Source organism: Gilbertella persicaria (genome assembly GCF_025201335.1).
Source record: "Gilbertella persicaria strain CBS 190.32 chromosome Unknown B0P05scaffold_28, whole genome shotgun sequence".
Lineage (NCBI taxonomy): Eukaryota > Fungi > Mucoromycota > Mucoromycetes > Mucorales > Choanephoraceae > Gilbertella > Gilbertella persicaria.
In genome coordinates, this window is record NW_026251989.1 from 35,136 (window position 1) to 54,065 (window position 18,930).

At 38.1% G+C, this 18,930-nt stretch overlaps 4 protein-coding genes across 4 annotated transcripts; 1 reads left to right on the top strand and 3 right to left on the bottom strand.

The window, feature by feature from the left end:
- The first annotated feature begins 318 nt into the window (after positions 1-318).
- B0P05DRAFT_547791 (uncharacterized protein) lies at positions 319-9,790 on the top strand. Its single transcript, XM_051578936.1, has 4 exons — positions 319-995; positions 1,050-9,232; positions 9,297-9,307; positions 9,361-9,790. Exons 1-4 carry the CDS (start codon positions 459-461, stop codon positions 9,729-9,731), a joined length of 9,102 nt encoding a protein of 3,033 aa, XP_051433288.1. The 5' UTR covers positions 319-458; the 3' UTR covers positions 9,732-9,790.
- B0P05DRAFT_547792 (uncharacterized protein) lies at positions 9,791-12,180 on the bottom strand. The gene has a single exon (XM_051578937.1). It carries the CDS (start codon positions 12,133-12,135, stop codon positions 9,814-9,816), a length of 2,322 nt encoding a protein of 773 aa, XP_051433289.1. The 5' UTR covers positions 12,136-12,180; the 3' UTR covers positions 9,791-9,813.
- Positions 12,181-12,710: 530 nt separating this feature from the next.
- Positions 12,711-14,065, bottom strand: B0P05DRAFT_572829 (transmembrane amino acid transporter protein-domain-containing protein; the record flags this gene model as incomplete). The annotated part of the gene is made up of 2 exons (XM_051581460.1): positions 12,711-13,945; positions 13,993-14,065. 2 exons carry the CDS (start codon positions 14,063-14,065, stop codon positions 12,711-12,713), a joined length of 1,308 nt encoding a protein of 435 aa, XP_051433290.1.
- A 3,616-nt stretch (positions 14,066-17,681) lies between these two features.
- Positions 17,682-18,414, bottom strand: B0P05DRAFT_588551 (uncharacterized protein; the record flags this gene model as incomplete). Its single annotated transcript, XM_051582673.1, has 3 exons — positions 17,682-17,930; positions 17,967-18,081; positions 18,122-18,414. The coding sequence occupies 3 exons, from the start codon at positions 18,412-18,414 to the stop codon at positions 17,682-17,684; spliced, it is 657 nt and encodes a 218-aa protein (XP_051433291.1).
- Positions 18,415-18,930: the final 516 nt, after the last annotated feature.

An 18,930-nucleotide genomic window follows, 5' to 3' on the forward strand; every position in this document is an offset into this window, starting at 1 on the left:
ATGACTAAGCCCTTTCATCTCTTAAACTGCCTAAAGAATTATCATTGACTACATTAGTACAAATGTTTACATGCTTATACAAAAGTAGTTCTCTATCAGAGAAAGCTGGCCTTAAATACATCTAAAAATACAAATGGCACGCGTTTATAGAGGCAGTTTCGTCAAGGAATGTTTGTTTGTTGATGTTGCTATATATGCTCTTGAAACTTGTGTCATCAGCATTCTATAATTATTCTTGTAAAGGAGCATATGTCTGCCTCCTCGTTTTAATGTCATTCTTTTTTTTTTTTTTTTTTTTTTTTTGATTATATGTAGTAGAACTCGTCTTGGTATTCTAAATAAAGAAATCTGTGCGTCTTGAAAATAAATTAGGAACACACATATTTTAGATTTCTTTTTCTTTCTCTTCAGCATATGAAAGAGAAGAGAATCTCTTTTTCTTCTTTTACACGATTGAGATGGATCCTCAGAAGTTGTCACCCTCGCTTCAACAAGATAATACCAGATCCATTTCGCACAAGCGTACAGCCTCTTCCTCGTCTCATCTTATACCACCTGTAACAACACACAGAAAACAATCCATAGACGATGATGAGCTCAATAAAAATATCAGCTTAGAGTATCAAGACATTCAAATCCGCACTTTAACAAAATGGATTAATGTCCAATTAAACCAAGTAGGAGACCAAATCATTAGCATCGATAAAGACCTCAGAGATGGTAAAAAACTGCTTAAATTATTATCTGTGGTAGCCAATCGTCCACAGTTGAAACCAGAGAGGGGAAATATGCGAATTCACGCACTCTCAAATGTATCGCAAGCATTGAAGTTTTTGCAAGAACAATGGGGTGCCGATAGTTTACCTGCAATTGGTAGTGAAGCTATTGTGAATGGTGATGTCAAGAGCACACTGGCTCTTGCTTTTTTTATCATGTTAAAGTATCAGATCCATCCTATTCTATTGAACGATCATACTCTTTTATCTGATCAACAAGTAAGATTGAATATGATTGAACTTATTTTTTAATCTATTTTTTCTTATAAAAAGATGCCTCCTCCATCTCCTTTACCTACTCTAAGCGCGTCTAGATTAAGTGGTGCAAAACCATTAGCAGAAGCAAAATCAGCTCTCCTTTATTGGGTTCGCTCTCAATTAGAAGACTATGTAGCAAACCATGTTATCTCTACTGTACAGGATTTTTCAAGATCATGGCGTTCTGGTCTAGCCTTTTGTTTACTTATCCATCGACATGATCCAGATTTACTACCTACACTATTTACAGAACACATACAGCATGTAGCCAACAAAGATACTTGGCACACACTTTTAAACTTAGCCTTTGATGTTGCTGAACAGCGTTTGAATGTACCAAAATATTTAGAATCTGCTGACCTCTTGATTGAATTCCCTCACGAACCTTCAGTCATGATGTACGTTAGCGAAATGTATAAAGTCATGTCCAGAATACAAGAGACATTTGAAAATAGACAAAAAAGGCTGCATGATATATCCCTTGTCATCGCCACTATTGAGGATGAACAAGACACAAAATCGCCTGCCACACCTCAGCCAGAACCATTCTTGGATGAGCAGGAAATAAACCAGCAACTAGACGGACTGGCTTCTTTTATCAACAGCGATCCTGTTATTAAACAAGTAGAAGATATGAAGCCATTCATGAACCAACTTGATAATATGATGCATCACTGTGATCCAGAACAACAAAAACAGCTCATTTCTCGGTACAATCAACTAAGAGCAGACTGGGAGCGATTATCTCAACAGATAGAAACACCAGAGCATGTATCTACTTATATCAACGAGTCAAATCCTTCTCTGTTACATTTAAGAGAGATGATACCTAAAAATGAACAGCAAGAACCGTTGCATCCGCTGGACGGAACGATCGCTATGGCTGATGAATTTGAGCGGTCTCTATCTCATATTACCACACTGATCAACTTAGAGAAAGAACAGGATCCTTATGTATTGACTATCTTTCAAGCAACGACACAAGCTTGTCAATTGTTCCGTCGTGGTGTTACTTTTGCCCAAATCACTCTAGCTATCGATGATGAATTGGACGTGATCCAGAAGCTAATGGCTGATAGAGAATCAAGCACTGTCACAGATGAACTGATCCAAAGCCTTGAACAACGTATCCATCTCGTGAGTGCTACCATTCAAGGCGTACGTGATGAGTATGGACATGATCTTTTGGTAGAGTCTACTCAAGAGTTTTATACACGCTTCACCGATTGCATTGACCATTTGGAAGATCGTTATGAAACTGTACGTGACTGGGTAGACCAAGTGCGTGTGTGGTTTGTGGAAGCTGAACGTATCCGAGCCTGGATTGATCGCCACATCCAAAACATTGAAGAGAGAAATGCTGCTTCTGAAGAGATCAATCCTGTGTCTCCCGAGGTTTCTGTACTCGATAAGACAGTATTTCAGTTACACGATGAGCATGAGCGACTCAAGCAAGAAATCGAACATTTTGATTCGGATGATATGGATCGATTAAGAGCACACGTCAAAATGTTGACTCATTCTTCAGAGTTGGAAAAAGAACTTACACCCGCCGATACGTCTACTATCGAGATTACGCTGACAACACTGAACCGACTCAGCCATTTGACAAAGCTATTGGATAATCGATCCCATTGGATTCAAATGTTACTGCTACGTGTCAAATGGGAGAATGCATTCAGTAATGCTGTTCAATGGATTGCACAGACAGATAGCGAATTGGACGTATTTATACAAACTAAAGCAAGATGGTCTGAAAAAGAAGAAGCCAACTATGTTCAACATTCAAATGATGAAGAGGATCATGTTAATAACCATGGTATTGAAGACATCATCAAGGCACTTGTTGGTCTTGAGCGCAAAATTGCTGATTTTGATCATGGTCTTTATGCTCAGGTCTTGGATGCTTATCAAGAAATTGAAGCCTTAAAAAACGAGCCTTTGCCTGATTATTTGGAAGCACGTCAGCTAGGTTTTGAAAGAGCCTTTGAAGACTTGATGAAGCGGTCTGGTTTTGGTCGTAAACTGGTGGAGCAGCTTTTGTCCATGGTCAGCACAGTCGACAGGTTCAAGGTGTTACGCGATATTGGTGAACAGCTTCGACAGCAATTATTACAGGAAGCCTCATCATCACATCAAGCATTAGAAGAGGAAGACATGTATGCTGAGAAAGTACAAGAATTCAAGGAAGACTCTGCTCGACTGATAACCAATGCCAGTACATGTATTCCTTATCCTGTTGCGCCTGAGATGTCCACTGCCATTGGTGCTCATGATGCTCATGATAGCGATGTGACAAATGAAAGTATCCGTAGTACAATCAGTGGTTACAGTATGTCTCTTGCTTTGATTGCAGATGGCTTAGATCAATTACTCATGTCTCGGTATCAAGTCATGTCTCTTCAACAAAGAGCAAGTGAAGCATTCGAATCTATGGCTCGCTTCAAACTATGGATGGACGAGCGTATAAAGCTACTGAAGAAGTCTCGTTTTGATATGTTGCTTTATAACGCTTCCATGTCCTCTTCTTCGTCTCAAACATCAACCTCTTCTTTCTCTGATAATTCGGAATCTCACCTAAACCAAAGACAAGGTGCTGCCTCTCCTCATACTTCTTCTAGTGGAAATACATCAGTACCTGTGGATGATGAAGATTTTCTGCGCTTTGAAAAAGAAAGAGATAGTATTGCTTCTCGTCTGCATCAATTAGAACATGATGATTTGACCCGATTATTTGACTCTGTGCGTGCTCTTGAATATGATATCGATGCGTCTAATGCTGTATCTATTGATCGAAGTGCTTTGATCAATGGCGTGGAAAGTTTACAAGAAAGTTATCAACGGTTGTCTGATTTGGTCAATTTGCGAGGTGTACAACTAGACGCTCTTAAACGACGCATGGACTGGGAAAACCAATGGTCTAAATCAAACAGTCATTTACAAACCATTGCTCGTAAGCTGTGCGACTTCAATGTCAAAAAGGCTAGATACGACCCATCTAAAGAAAACGTAGACAAGCCTTCTTATAGTGGTGACCATGAAACCATGCAGTCTCTCCAGTTTCTTCAAGAACGAGTGGCAGAATTAGGCGAACGTCATTTGAGTTCCTTGGACGAGTGTTTCCAAGAATTAGTGACAAGCTATGGCAAGCTTCCTACCGATTCTATGAATGGTAATCTGACAGTGATTGTGGGTGTACCTGATTTTATCTCAAGTAAACAATCAGATCTCAAGATAAAATATGATGATTTAAGACTGTTGGCTTCTTATACTTCTGACCTTGTTGCCCAGAGATCAACCATTACTGAATTCTTGATGCGTGCTCAAGATGCTCATCATGAAGGCGAAAAAATCAAAGATGCGGTCTCCAAAAAGACACGCCGTATCATGGTCAAGGAAGAAGAAGACACGAGCCTCGATAATCGCTTTATTCAATTCAAAGAAGATATTCGACGTATTTGGGAAGAATGTGGTAAAGATATGCCATATCCTGTTTACAATGGTAACTGGCTAAAGTCTTCCCCTACACAACACCACAGCCACCATGCCCAACTCAATACAGACCTTGGCAATAACTCTGCTTATCGATCTCAAGTAAGAGCTCAAGTGAAAGAATTGCTGGATAAAAAAATGGACGATTTATATGCACTTGAAAAAACCATTGACCAATCCTTGACATCTTACCATGATGCTGATCGCATGAAAGCACTCGTCAATCAATATGAACAAGAGGCTTGTGAATTGGGACAATGGATCCATCAGCAAATTGAGCTTTTGAAGCGCCAACATATTGATGTGTCCGCTGAAAGCTTTTTGGCTCGTGGTATGAATATCTCTGATCTGAAGAAATCTCGCCTTGATATGATAATGCAGGCTGATACATTTGAAAACGATAAGGTCAAGTCACTTCATGATCGTATTGCTCAGTTAGTCCAAGACTCTATGGAAAAGAAGAAGCATCAATCTGTTGATGTGTCTGCTGCTGCTAGACAATTGGGTGAAGTGATGGACCACTTGTCGCAATTAAAGCGTGGACTTTCTGACCAGGCAGTTACATTAGAAGCAGCCAGTATGCGTGCTGAATGGGAAAAAAACCTGCAAATGGGAATTGCTAAATTGGAGAAAATGAATGAACAGCTTCGTAAATTCAATGCAAAAAAGAATGAATGGGTTTTAGAAGATGAACTCTATGAAGAACGCGTCATGATACTTCAACAAGATTTAGCTAAGCTTGTTGCTCAAAAAAACAAATTTCAAAAGACAATCATGCCTAGTATTCAGTTAAGTTATGATACCTTTGTGGAATACTTTCCTCAACTATCAAGACCAATGGCCACTCCTGATCATTTGGAGGCTCGTATGGAATCTCTTGGTAGAACAGCAGCTAGATTTCAAGAGAGTGTAGAGGCTCGGTCAAAAGAACTCGATTTGATCAAGCAACGTATGCGTTGGGAAGATATTGTGAGACAAGCATTGAATTTCCTTGCCAATAAGGAATCGGCAATTGAAGCCTTTGTAGACGAAAGAGCCAGGTGGCAGAACGATGCTGATGGTCATGATGATGATCAAGAAGTAGTGCTTCGTACTGAATGGTCAAACATTTACAATGCTATCAAGGAGCATGAAAAAGATGTAATCGTTTCTGTTGAAAAGCGCTTCGAGAACTTGGTTGCTGATACTACAGACTACTATAATGATACTAGTGTTACTCTACTTCCCAATGCTGCAATGAAAAAGATGCAAGACTTGAAGTTGGCGCAAGAACGAGCAGATTACTTCTTGACTTTCTCTAATGAAGTTGTTGCTCAGCGCTGTTTGGTCTCTGCTTTCATCTTGAGAACGGCTCAATTAGAGCAGTCTGCAGAACTCATTCGTGAAGAATTTATTGCTACTAAGGTGGGAGGTGCCAATGCTCAGATTGTAAATTTGTTTGAAAGCCATGCAGAACGTTTAGAGAAATTCAAGGCTGGTATTGATGATGTTCGTCTTCATTTAGCTACCTCTATTCCTTTCCCTGTACGCTCTTTAGACAATATTTCCACCCAGGCAAAGATCAAGGACGAAACAACCAATACTGTGATTCATGAAGCAATTGATATCCGTAATGCTCGTTTGGATGAATTGTGGTCTAGTCTACAACAAATCCTGGAATCTAAAGAACGTGTCTCTCGTCGCCGTTTGTCTTTGCATGCTTATAAAAAACAAGTGATTGTTGTTGAAGAATGGATTCGTTCTCATTTAGAGGTACTTCAGTCAAGCCATGTCTCTCAAGATAGTGTTGATATGGAAAAACTCAAGGAAGCTGTTAGTCAAGCAGATAGTGTTGAAAAAGCCATGAAATCAAACGAAACTGTTATGTCATCTCTGATTTCTGCTTTTGAAAAATGTATTTCTGCCTTCGAAGACAAGTCCTTGGATGCTGAAGAGTTGCAAGAAGGTGAAGATTATTCTGATTTGTCTGAAGAAATCACCGCTTTTGTAAAGCCTAATCAAGACCGCCTTGTTCAAGATTGGGCCAGTTTACTGACACATGCTACAGATGCCAACAGGAACAGAGCTACTCTCTTGATGAAACTAAAGATTGAAGCCTGGCTCAATGCTTTAGATGACTTGACAACTCGTATCCATGCAGAAACCATTGCCAATGACGATCAATTAACGTTATGGTCTGATGAAATCAATCAGCTCGAAAATAAGGAATATCAAAACTTGACACTAGACATGGCCAACAATACATTTGAAGAGCAAGACGAGCTTTTGAATACTGGAAAAGCCAAGATTGAATTGATTCGCACAAAGCTTTATGAACTTCAAAATGAATTGCACTTATCTCAATTGATCCACAAATACATGACTGATATTTCTCGTTTGCAAGATATGATTCAGGCACAAATTGAAAGTTTGGAGCGTGTGCATGAAGAGCATCTAATTGTTGCAGATGAAGCTACGCCTGAGCACCGAGAAACTCAACATCAAACTCTTGTTTCAAAATACAAGCATGCAGCAGATGCCATCACCGATTTGAAGGATACTTTGAACGAGGTTTCTGGTCAGCATGAAGCCATTATCAGTAAAAGTGAGAATTACCAAGACGAGAAGCATATGCAAATCACTGATGCTTGGAACCAACTTGTTAGCAAAGAATCCGCTATCTCTGCTTTAATTGCTCGCTCTTCAAAATGGGCTGAAAATTATAACACACTTGCTTTTGTACAAAAAAGGCTTGAATCTGTGCAATCTGAACTCGCTCACAACTCTCCTCAAGTACATGATAAAATCAGTCAAGAACTTGCCAGTATTGAGTCATTGTTTAGTGCTGAATTAGACACTTTGTCTGACGATTTGCTTGATGATTTTATTAACTTGGGTCGTTTCAATGCAAGGAAGTCTATCTGTATCAATTTTCTAAAGCAACTCGGTGATTTACTGAAGCATCAAATGACAGAAGAAGAAAAGACTCAATTGATAACAGCCATCAAACATGTTGTAGATCGCTTGCTTGAAGAATGTCAACGTCAATTAGACATTGCGAATAAGCACATTGAAGGCTGTAACTTGGTTGATGAAAACGAAGCTCATCTTCAAACTATTGTGAATGCCTGTTCTCAACTTGTTGATACGAATGAATCAGTTTACAGCGCCAGTCAAAACAAACTAGATTCTGTTCGTGCTGAAAAGGGAGAGAAACTCAAGGCTGAACTTGGTTGTGCAAAAGATAAAGTAAACCAATTGTTTGTTCCCATCATATCTGTTTTGGATAAGCTACATTATACTACTCAATCCGAGAAAGAATATTTGTCTATTATCAGACTGGTGTCTCAATACGTTCACAACAAAAACTCTCTATTGAACTCAATTGATTCAAATATAGACAAGCTTAATGCTGCTAGAGATACTGAAGAAGTTGTGTTGGAACTTGAACATCAATCGACTTTGCTAGATGAAAATGCTCAAGATATTTATAAGCTGAGTGATTTAACTAGACATCACAAATTGGATCATTTAATTCAGTCTGAAGTTCGAATGAAGCATGTACCTATTGTAATTGATCAAGGCGACAAAATGATCGAGGAACGATTATGCAACTTGAAACAGTTATTGCAAGCAGCTAGAGAAAATATCGACAATACCAACAAGCGTCAACAAGTGATTACTAAATTGCACGATGCTATTCAATTTGTTGCTGATATGACGGATAGAATTCAATCTTTCCAATTGACAGGTAAAGGCGTTATTTCTGAGGAACGTGAATTGGAGGAACTTTGTAAAGACTATCATGAAATCATTGAAAAGAAAAAGAAACCCATTGATTCTTTGGCTGGTACTTATGTTGAAGATAAAGAGATCGAGCAGCTTCGTAACAGTTTGTCAACTGTTATGCATGAACTGGATAATTTGATCGATGCCAAGCAGAAAGAGGCTTCTGATGAAGGTGATCTGTCTGATTTCTTGGAAATGATGGCCCAAGTAAGCCAACATATTACCTCTCTTCAAACCGCTATTGAAAACGCTTCCCCTCATCACTCTGGTATCGTCAACAACAAGTTTGTCAAGGCAGATCTTCAAGCATTACTCAAAACTCTCGTCACTGAATTCAAGCAACATCAACAAACTGTTGGCAAAATCTTCGAAAAAGCCCGTGCAGAATCTAAAAAGCAGTATTCTGATAATGAACGTGTCTCCAGCAAGTTGCAAAAGAGTATTAAGCGATGGAATCAAGTACAAGCTGCTGCCGCTGCCCGTGAGAGGGAATTACAAACTTGTATCAGCCAATTAGACCATGAGTTCTTCACCAAGCTTGCTATCGCAAAGACAGCACCTCGTACAGTCCGCAAGGCTCTCCAACCAACATTACCACCTACTCCACCTAAGAAACAAGTGTCTCCTAGTGCTACCAACAGTAGAAATCACAGCTATACCATCAATGGTTATAAAAAAACTTCAAAGACACCTGTTTCAGCTTCATCTTCTGCAAGTAGAGTACGTGCTGCCTATATCCCTGACCCAGAAAATGAACTCGATATGAAATTGAGCCATATTGTCAATGCTGCTCCTTATCGCATTACTATCAAGAGTGTTCCTGATCAAGTTGGAAAATATTGGTTTGGTGATATCAATCCTAGACTTGTTTACTGCCGTATTTTGCCAAGCCAATTGGTGATGGTCCGTGTTGGTGGTGGTTGGGTTGAATTATCCAAGTAAGCTGTTGAATCGTAAAAGATTGTAAATTACTGACTCTTTTTTTTTTCTTTTACTTTGTAGATTCTTAAGAGGTATGAGCATTTATAAATATATTACAGAACCAATTACTCATTGTCTTTTATAGATCATGGACTTACAGAAGGAACTTATTCTAGACAAGGTTCACCTAATGATATTAGTACTACAAGCTCACAAGAAAACACTCCTTTCCAAGAAGCCTTTTTAAATACATTCCGATCCTCTTCTCCTTCAGGCCGTGTCACTATCCGCGGAGGTGGAGGCATTGACCGAAACAGCAGTAGCTTAGCTTCCACAAGGTCCTCCAGCAAGTCTTCAGGAGGAAGTCGATCAAGATCACCTTTGCCAGGATATGTTGATGGCAATAACTATATCAGTGTTGACGAACTCGGAAACCATATAGTTGTAAAAATGAAAAAAGCAGATGACGATGCAAAAACACCAGTTATCAACAAAAAGAAAGCCCTTAATGCTTAAACATTTATATACCTCTCTTTAAATACACATGTATTTGTCTTTTAGAAAATTAATAAACATATAATTCCTCTTTTACTTTATTTTAAAGACGAATGACAGGCTTATACTCTCTAACTTTTCGCATAAATTCGCTGACTCTTTTACGATGGGCTTCTTCGTCCTCTTTATCCTCTTCTTCAAATCCATCAGATTCATCAGATGTTTTTTCTGTGTATTTTCCACGCTTTGGTCGTTGTCTCTTAACGATAACTCGGGCTTTTTTGCGAGTTGATCTACGTGTTTCTACTGCTTCCTCTTCCCTACTACTATCATCATTGCTGGAAGAGACCACTTCAACAGGATCAAAATCACTGTCATCATCAATAGTTTTTCTCTTCGCTGGCTTTATATTTTCGGTCTCTTCGAGTTCTTGCTCATGTTCTTCCAATGTTACTTCTTCGAGCAATGCTTCTTCTTCGAACACCACTTGTTTTTCAATCGCTGCATCTTCTTGATAAGATATGTCTTCTTCAGGCAGCCCATCTTCTTTAGTTGTTGCTTCCTTGTTAGATTCTATACTTTTTTCAGCTTTTGATCCAAGTGCTACCTCTTCGACTATTGCTTCTTCAGCTGTTATATCTTTTTCGTTGATTTGTTCTTCAAATACTACTTCTTCAAGTGCTATTTCTTCTTCGTTAATGTGTTCTTCAACTTCATCTTTTAAAAACTCGGTGTCATCATAGTTATCGAACACAGGACTGAAATCAAAAAGTGCTCCATCATTTTCCATTGGAGCACTTTCTTGAGCGATATCGCTGTCAAGAGGCTTGATTTCCACTACGTTGACTTCATCTTGATCAAGGCACAATTTTCCAAGTTTTTTTACTGAGATGATAACTGTGCAACTCTTGTCGTCTGTGAAACTAGAATCATGAACTGATGGAATGTATGTAAAGGTATTATTAAGCATAGGTAAACTGTTATTAGTCAGTTTTTGAGTACTAGATACATGGGCAGTAAATTTCGTTTCAGAGTAGATGGATATAACATATTTTGAGATAAGTCGATCCTTAGAGTTAGTATCTTTCTTGGAGAAAAAGAGGGAACAATCTTTCATAGTAAGAAAGTTAAGTTCGTATTGTGAAAGTGAAAGTCCAGTCTCCGTTTCAGTTCTGGATTGACCAATTTTGCAGCTTGTTAATACAATTTCTTTGAGATTGGGAACACAGTTGTGTAATTCGTCAATATCATTTTCTTGAAGGGCAACATATCGTAAACCAAGATGTTTTAAGTGAGGGTATTCTTGCAATTCATCAGTATTTTTAGTTATACTCCCCCATTTACCATCGTAGCCTACTTCAAGACTAGTCAACATGGGGAAGTTTTTCAAGAGAGATATGACATCAATTCTCTTCTCAACGTCAAGCCAAGTAAAAGATAATGATTTGAGAGACTTGATCATGGGCAGCGTAAAGAAATCAGGACAACTGATGGTAGAAATAGCCAAATGCTCCAAAGAATTAGCAGCCAAAAGATACTCCAGCATAAGTTTTGGACTTGTAAGGCCTAATACGGACACACTCTTCAAATGATCAGGATTTAGTTGCTTGAAAAGAGCTATAATTGGGATAGAATGATAGAAATAATCAATGGCTATTGTTTGTAGCTGTTTCAAATCAAGATTGAATGTAGCAATCAACTTCTTGTCAGCTGTAGAATCATATGTGGGACTGATTTTCTTTTTGTCATCACCAGTTCTTTCAATCTTGAAAGATTTCAATGCTTTTTCAAAGTATTTGAGTAAATGCAAGATCAATTTCATTGGTTTGCTGGGAGCTGTACTGAGCTTTATGTGCAGATACTCTACTTGAGTATTGTTGCAAATTGTATCAAAACTGTCTGCGTCAATAGTGAGTTTGTTGATACAGACTGATTTGGCACAGGGGAAAGCAATAAACATGGAATTGAAATCTTTCATGGTAAGGTGTCTGGCTTTAGGGTGTGGTTTACATATGAGGAAGGTAATGGCTTGCTTTTCTTTAAGAACAATATTTGGAAATTTACCCTCTTCAAATACGTTTATGTTGAGCTGCTCGATAAAAAACTGTTGCAATAATTCGTTCTGTTTCCGAGTAAGAGAGGCAAAATGCTGAGACTCTTTCAACTTCTGAACCACTTCATTTCTCCAATGTCCATCATAATTGGAAGTGTGGCCTCTGAGTGTGTTCACCAAGTTGATAAGGTCAGTCAGGTATACAAACTTGATAGAGTTGATCGCTTCGAGCGTGTAAATCTCGATTTCTTTAAGAAACGCGGACAGATTGCTACTGAAAAACTGAACACACAACTCAGTGTTGTTAAAAAACTCTTCCAAAGGCTTCTCTCCAAAGCTCGAGCTTTCACTGTCAATCAAACGCAGAGACATGATCGTGTTAAATAAAGTTTACAAACGGTAAAATTGTTGAACTCGATTTTTAAAAGCCACGAAAATAATGCGTCGCTGTTCAAATATAAAGTTTTTTGGAAAAACAGTGAAGTAATCAGCCAAAAAGAGGATAAAGATGAATAGATACAGAGATACTACAGTCAAAAAAGTTATAGGAGATAGAAAGACACTTCGATTGGTATAAGGAAGCTACTATGTTAATTGGGGAAGCTTCGAATTATTTTTAAAGAACGTATTTTTTGTTTTTTAGGTCCAATACTTTTGCTATATTCTACAGCTCTATGCTAATGCATGCTATAACAAAAAGCTACTGTATTGCTCACAATTTGCAATTTCAGAAAAAGACTAAAAAGTGGGTGAGGTGCCTTAAGTATAATGAGCCATGTTTTAGCCATTTCAAAACTTGAAGTTTTTTGGCTTGAAAATGTTCATCTATACATGTTGCGACATAGGACGCTCAAGGAAAGCTGATCTGAGGTATTTTGAAGCTGTCTTTATATCTATCTATACATTGCAATTCTACAATTAAAAAACGAATAACCAAAGTGTTTGCACTAGTACGAGCTCCGGAGTTCTTTGATAGCCTCTATTGTACCGAAAACAAGACCTACAATACCAAGAACAATTGTGAAGAAGCACCAAACAATTTCATAGATGGGCTTATTGCGAAAACCAGTTAATCGAAAATAGAAGAGAATTGGAAAAACAAACACCATAGTACAGTTGGCAAAAGCACCAATCAATGACATCAATGCTCCAAAGTGAGGCACAAAACATGCAATGATAGCAATTACCACCATCGTCGCAATGCGCACAACAGCTCGCACAAGGAACTCCTTCACCTTGCCAAAGCGTTCAACACTAATATCAAACATCTCTTCAATGTCCAGACTGAACGAGGTCGCAAGAATCGGTGCTGTGGCCAGACAGTGGACAGTGATCAGCACAATAATCACCGTTTGGGGTGCGCCGGATGGGATAGAAAAGTATATGGGGTTCTGTACTTGGTCACCATATACAATGTAGCCTGCAATAGCTACGCCGAGATACAAAATTGCACAAGTGCTGAGACTAGCAACACTGACTTTGGTCCAGTCTTGAGGCTTCTTCATGGAGGCTTCAACATGAGTATAGACAACGTTGCCACCAAAACTAAAAGAGATGGTACTAAGTGCAATAGGGAACATATCCCAGATGACAGTGTCTCGATGAACACTGACATGGTTGGGGCTATCAATGCCGCACATAATGAAAACAATCACAACAACAATAAGGATTGTGATGGTACTCAAAGCAGACATCCAGGCAGCTTCCTTCATGCTCTTAATGAACACAAAAGGTATGCCTACAGCAACACAACAAATGATAGTCCAGGGCTTGAGGCCAACCTCTGCTGAGGTTCCTGCACAGAGTGTGTTGATGTTTGTGCCAGACAAGACTAAGTAAAGGACAGGAACGCCAAGTAAAATCCAAGTGTTAAAGAAAAAAGCCAGCCAGCCACCAAACCAACCAAAAGCAGAAGTAGCAATTTCTTTGTAAGTAGATAAGCGAGCTTTCCCATTGGCATATAGACAGCGGATCAAGATAGTAGCTGTGTAAGTAGACATTAACCAAGATAAGAAAAGAATGAGAAGACTAATGAAGCCGCCCTGTTTCAAAGCGTAAGGTAAACCAAGGATGCCTGTGCCAGCAACAATACAAAACACGTTGAAAAATGCTACAAATGAAGAGCAACCTTTTGAGCGATCCACATCAACGAATCCATTGTCTGACAATTCATAATCATTTTCTATGCGAGTGTTACAAAAAATAATAGATCGAATGAGTGTATGCTACCTGTCAAGATAGATGGAGGACTATCTATTACGGAAGGTTTGTGTTCTATTACTATTTTTTCTTCGTAAGCCATTTTTTGTAGGGAAGAAAAAGAACGATACAAATAAAGAGAGTAATCTTGTATTTATACTCGAACTTGGTGAGCTTAAATTGTAGTGAATAAAAGGTAGTACTAAGACTAGTAAGTCGTAGAATGAGTACTCGTACCTATAAAGTCAACTTTAGTCCGACAACTTCTATCCAAGCATTTTTCAGAGATTTATTGTCATGAGAAATACAGTTGAATAACAGATTGTCCTTTTTCTATATATATATATATATATAATTGTCGGATATTAACTACCTTTTGCGATGTGATTTCAAATGTCTTTTATTGGCTTCAATAATAAGATTTTTTTCTTCAGCTATACTAAGGCAGTTTTTTGATATTAACATTTTATAGGAAAAGAATGTCCGCTTTTGATCCATATTGTTTTGTTTTCAAAATTCGTAATTCTAGATATTGTGCGACTCGCTTTATAAGACAATAATGACCATGATTTCTCAAAGAGAGACCATGGTGAGATATAATCCATACGATGTATACTTGTCTGCATCTAGAAATAGAAGTTACTTTTGTCAAGTTGGAAACACTAATGTTAAATCCCACTGGGGTTAGTGAAACCAACGACCATATTCGGGGATGATATTATGTCTGGAACCAGTCAAAGCATAGAGAAGCGTAAGAAGCTCAAAAGATCCTTTGACTTCTCTTTGGCAAAGTCGAAATTTATCTACTGTATATCGGAAAGATTTTTTTTTGTCCTGAGTTCTTTTTACACAGAAAAAGACATAATAGACCCTATAATCAGTACTTTTCTGAAATCAAAGCTTTGAATATTCAGCTCTCTAGATAGAAATACAAGGTTGAAGTTCTCTAGGGATTTCTGTAATCAAAAGAAGCACTTCTTGATCACGTTAGCATATTTTTCTTTTCTTTCCAAATGATGCAATGATGGACAACTTCGCCCTTTATACAATAGGTTTGGGAGTAGTTCAAAGCAAAGTGCGGACTTTTTTATGTGTGCACGTACAACCTTCCCAATTGATATGCGTGTGTATTTTTCTCTCCCTTTTTTACACATCGGTCTTAACAGAGCAATACCTGTGTCCAGTAACAATCTTTTTGTTATCCCACACTGTCTTACAAATGACATTGATTCTGAGGAAGCGAGCTATCGATGTGTGCTTTTTTTGAAATTAACAATAAACAATACAATCAAAAAAACCAATTTTATGCTTAATAAGGCTACGTGATGTGCTCTACCACTATCTATGCATATATGTTCTCTCGATTCTTTTTTTCTCTTTTATTTCAAACAAAGTATCACAAAAAACTACATTTGGAAAGTCGCTCACTCTCAGGAAATACCAGCAAGTATAAGTTTACTTCATGCATTTGGTGTTTTCATAGTAGTGTAACCTACGCGTAACTATTATTTTTTTTTATCATGGATTTTCTTAGCATATAAAGGATACTAATGTTGGTTTTATATAATACATATGCAATACTGTGGTTTTACAGAGATCCAAAAAAGTCTTGTCTTTTATTCGAAATCTTCTTTTCTACTACAAATTTTATCTGAAAGGTCAATGGTCATTAGTAAAAGAGTCAGGGAAAGCCAAAAATTTAGTTTTTATACATCACAATAAAGTATATGTAAATAGAACTATATATTTCATAATTATGTAGACAACACGTTAGATACATCACAGCAATGAATCAAACTGATTTAAACATATATATATGCCTATTTAGTTCTATAGAGTTTAATCTATATTGCACTAAAGAGATTCAGTATTTTCTTTCATGCTTATATTTCGCAGGCATTTGCTTTAATTTAATTTAAGCTGTCCTAAGAAACATATCCATTCTACAAGTCAAAAATAAAACTTATCCAATGGTGGTGCTATCCTGAGAAAAACATCAAATACAAAAATGGTTTTGATGGTTACATTTTTAATTCTCGGTAAGCAGAATCCTTAAGAAACTCCGTTTTTTTTTTTTTTTTTTTTTTTTTTTTTTTTTTTTTTTTTTTTTTTTTTTTTTTTTTTTTTTTACTAGGGAAAGAGGAGGAAAAGAAATACCTGATCCCTTGTCATTCACTAGTTCAATTGTTGTCATGTGCCTGTTATTGCTTACAGTGATACAAATAAGGAAATGATTTACTACTGACTAGTATTGAAAAGCCGTTGACCATGTTTGCTTTAGTTTACAGTCAAGATAATAACAAAAAGAAAAAAGGGTAGAAACGCCTTAAACTTTGTCAAATGAAAGGAGCACGACTGAAAATCTACATCTAATGATCACTTTTTTGTCATAGATTATCAGTTCATTTAAAAAACAACATCACAACATGTAATTGATTTTGGACCAGAAAAAATTTTTTCTCAATAATCCTGTATATAGCACAAGACCAATTTTTTTTTTTCAAATATGTGGCAGAAGTCTCAAAGCAGGAATCAGATGGCGGGAAAAGGGTAAGAGCGTCAATTTCCGTTAATTCCTGTTAGAGCTGCTGTATTTGCTGCATTAAAGGAGTGATGAGTTGTGCTCGCAGTGCTGGTGATGGTTTTGTGCGTAAAATTCTATTTTTCCTTTTTTCCAAATGCTTCAAAGACTCAGTTCTCCAACATGTGTGCTTAATTCCATACTTTCTTGTAATGTCTGCTGTAGCTTCCTTGACTTTCTCCCATAGCAATTGTGGGCTACTTCTACCTGCATCTGAAGGCATCAGAGTTTCTATACGTTTCTTGACTTTTTGTTGAAATGCCTTATGTTTGACGTAGGCAGGGTTAGCTTTCCATAGACCCGCCCCGAATTTGGAAGAGCCGACCTTGACTGTGACAGAAAGAATTAAATGGTCAGACCACATTGGCGATAGATGAGTGATAGAGGCATCCACCAATCCTTGTTTTAAGTCTTGACTCATATATATATATATATATAGTCAATGACGGAGGTGACTATATCCGCTGAACCTCGCGTTCGTTGAAAGGTGGGTATATCTTGCAAGTCGTTATAGGTCATGCAATTAAAGAAGGATTGCTCTAGTAAAATCCTCCAATGAAGATATGTATTCCTATCTAACGTGGGCGATCGCAAATGTGAATAGTTAAAATCTCCTGATATAATAAGATTGTCAAACGATATTTCCTGTCTAAAATATTGTAAGTCGGTCAGTTTAGCGTACAATTCACGTCGTATAGTCGCTGGAGAGACTGGAGAGACTGGAGCATAAATGTTAAGGATATAAAAAGGATCGTAAAATTGATGTGGGTGAGTGACTTTGCATAGTTGATATCTTGTAGAGTTGAAATGAATGGAAGTATCAATGAGTGTAATATGATAATCTAAAGAGAATGACACTATTCTTACGTGTGGTGTCCAAAAGGATTGAGTGGACGGTAGACGTATGTTTAAACTGTCAATCACTTTGGGAGTTGAGGCATATGTTTCTTCGAGGCATAATATCGAAAATTGCTGGAGTCTTAAAAATCGTAAATAGTTGGATAGTGTCTTATTATTTGTCGTTTTCACTAAGCCATTGACATTGAGTGAGGCATATTTACATAGGGGTTCTTTTGGCATTAAATTAAGTGGAAGGTTTTACTTACTGACGGTTATTTTTGTAACCGTCCGTCTGATCTCAATCAGTTATGATTTTGGTTATTTGATCCAGTGTTTGATTCAATTGGGTGAGTTCAGCTGTCTCTGCTTTTGTCAGCTGAACTGTCGCGGCTGTTTGTTGTAATGACTGGAGTCTCTCTTGTTGCATCCCATGATAGTTTTGAAGATCGGTTAATGGGATCTGTTGATCGTCTATTAGTGCCTGTACCTCTGTCTCATCTATCTCTTCATCAATATCGGAATCCGATCCAAATTCTGATTCTACTTCCTACATAGCGTAGTCATTATCTTTGTGGTCGTTTACTTCATCAGCACTCTCAACATTTGAGTCCCTATTTGTCTCAGGAGAGGGTTGGATTGATACTGGGGAGGTTGGAATCTCAGGTGCTGGGGTAGTGGCGTGTTCGACTTCACGGCCTCTTCTGATGTTAAATGGATCTCCTGATGAGAGTCTGTTACGTTTCAAAGTTCTTTTCATTTCGTATGGCTGTGCACTGTCGCCTTGCGAGGACATTCAAATGAACGGTGTCCGAGATGCTGGCAATTGTAGCAAATGATGTGAGCTTTAGATTGCTCACATTCAAGTCTTGTATGGCCCATTTAATGGCAGTATCGGCACCAGGTGGACATGTTGTTCCAAGTACAATGGAAGAATTGATCTTGAGATTCATACCAGCCAACTGTGTGCTCGAGTTCTTGATATTGAGTGTCACCCTTGCGTTTGCCAATGACAGCATAGCCTGCGCAGACATTCACCAATCTCTTCAGGGTGTACAAAAGGGAAGTGAGTCAAACTAACTGTAGTAATCATGAAATCACGACCGATGGAGGGGCAAGGTAAAACTCGAAGTTTTTTTCTTTTCAAAGACCACACCTAAATTGACAATTTCGTTTGTATCGTCCTTTTTTCTAATATACAGTTCCAAATAACGACGAGGTCCATCGCTTAGGAACTGGCATCCATAGATCTTGGGGTGCTGCTGAAGAACGGGTTAAAGACTTTGGAAGTCAGTATAGTCACTACGGATTTCTGAGAGATCGAGTAAGTGGGCACCAGGTGACTTGGCTGCTCGGTATATGCGTGACTGAAAGGTGGAGATCTGATGGAATTCATCTATATCAGGCTGCTCAGTGTCCTGATGGATTAGTAATATCTTCTTTTTGGCTGCCACTATCTGTGGATATGAAGGTTTGGGTCTATTGGCTTTGGGTGGCGAAGTTGCTTCCAACCCCGCTCTCGACGAAAAGTGTTGGTTATCGGAAAGACC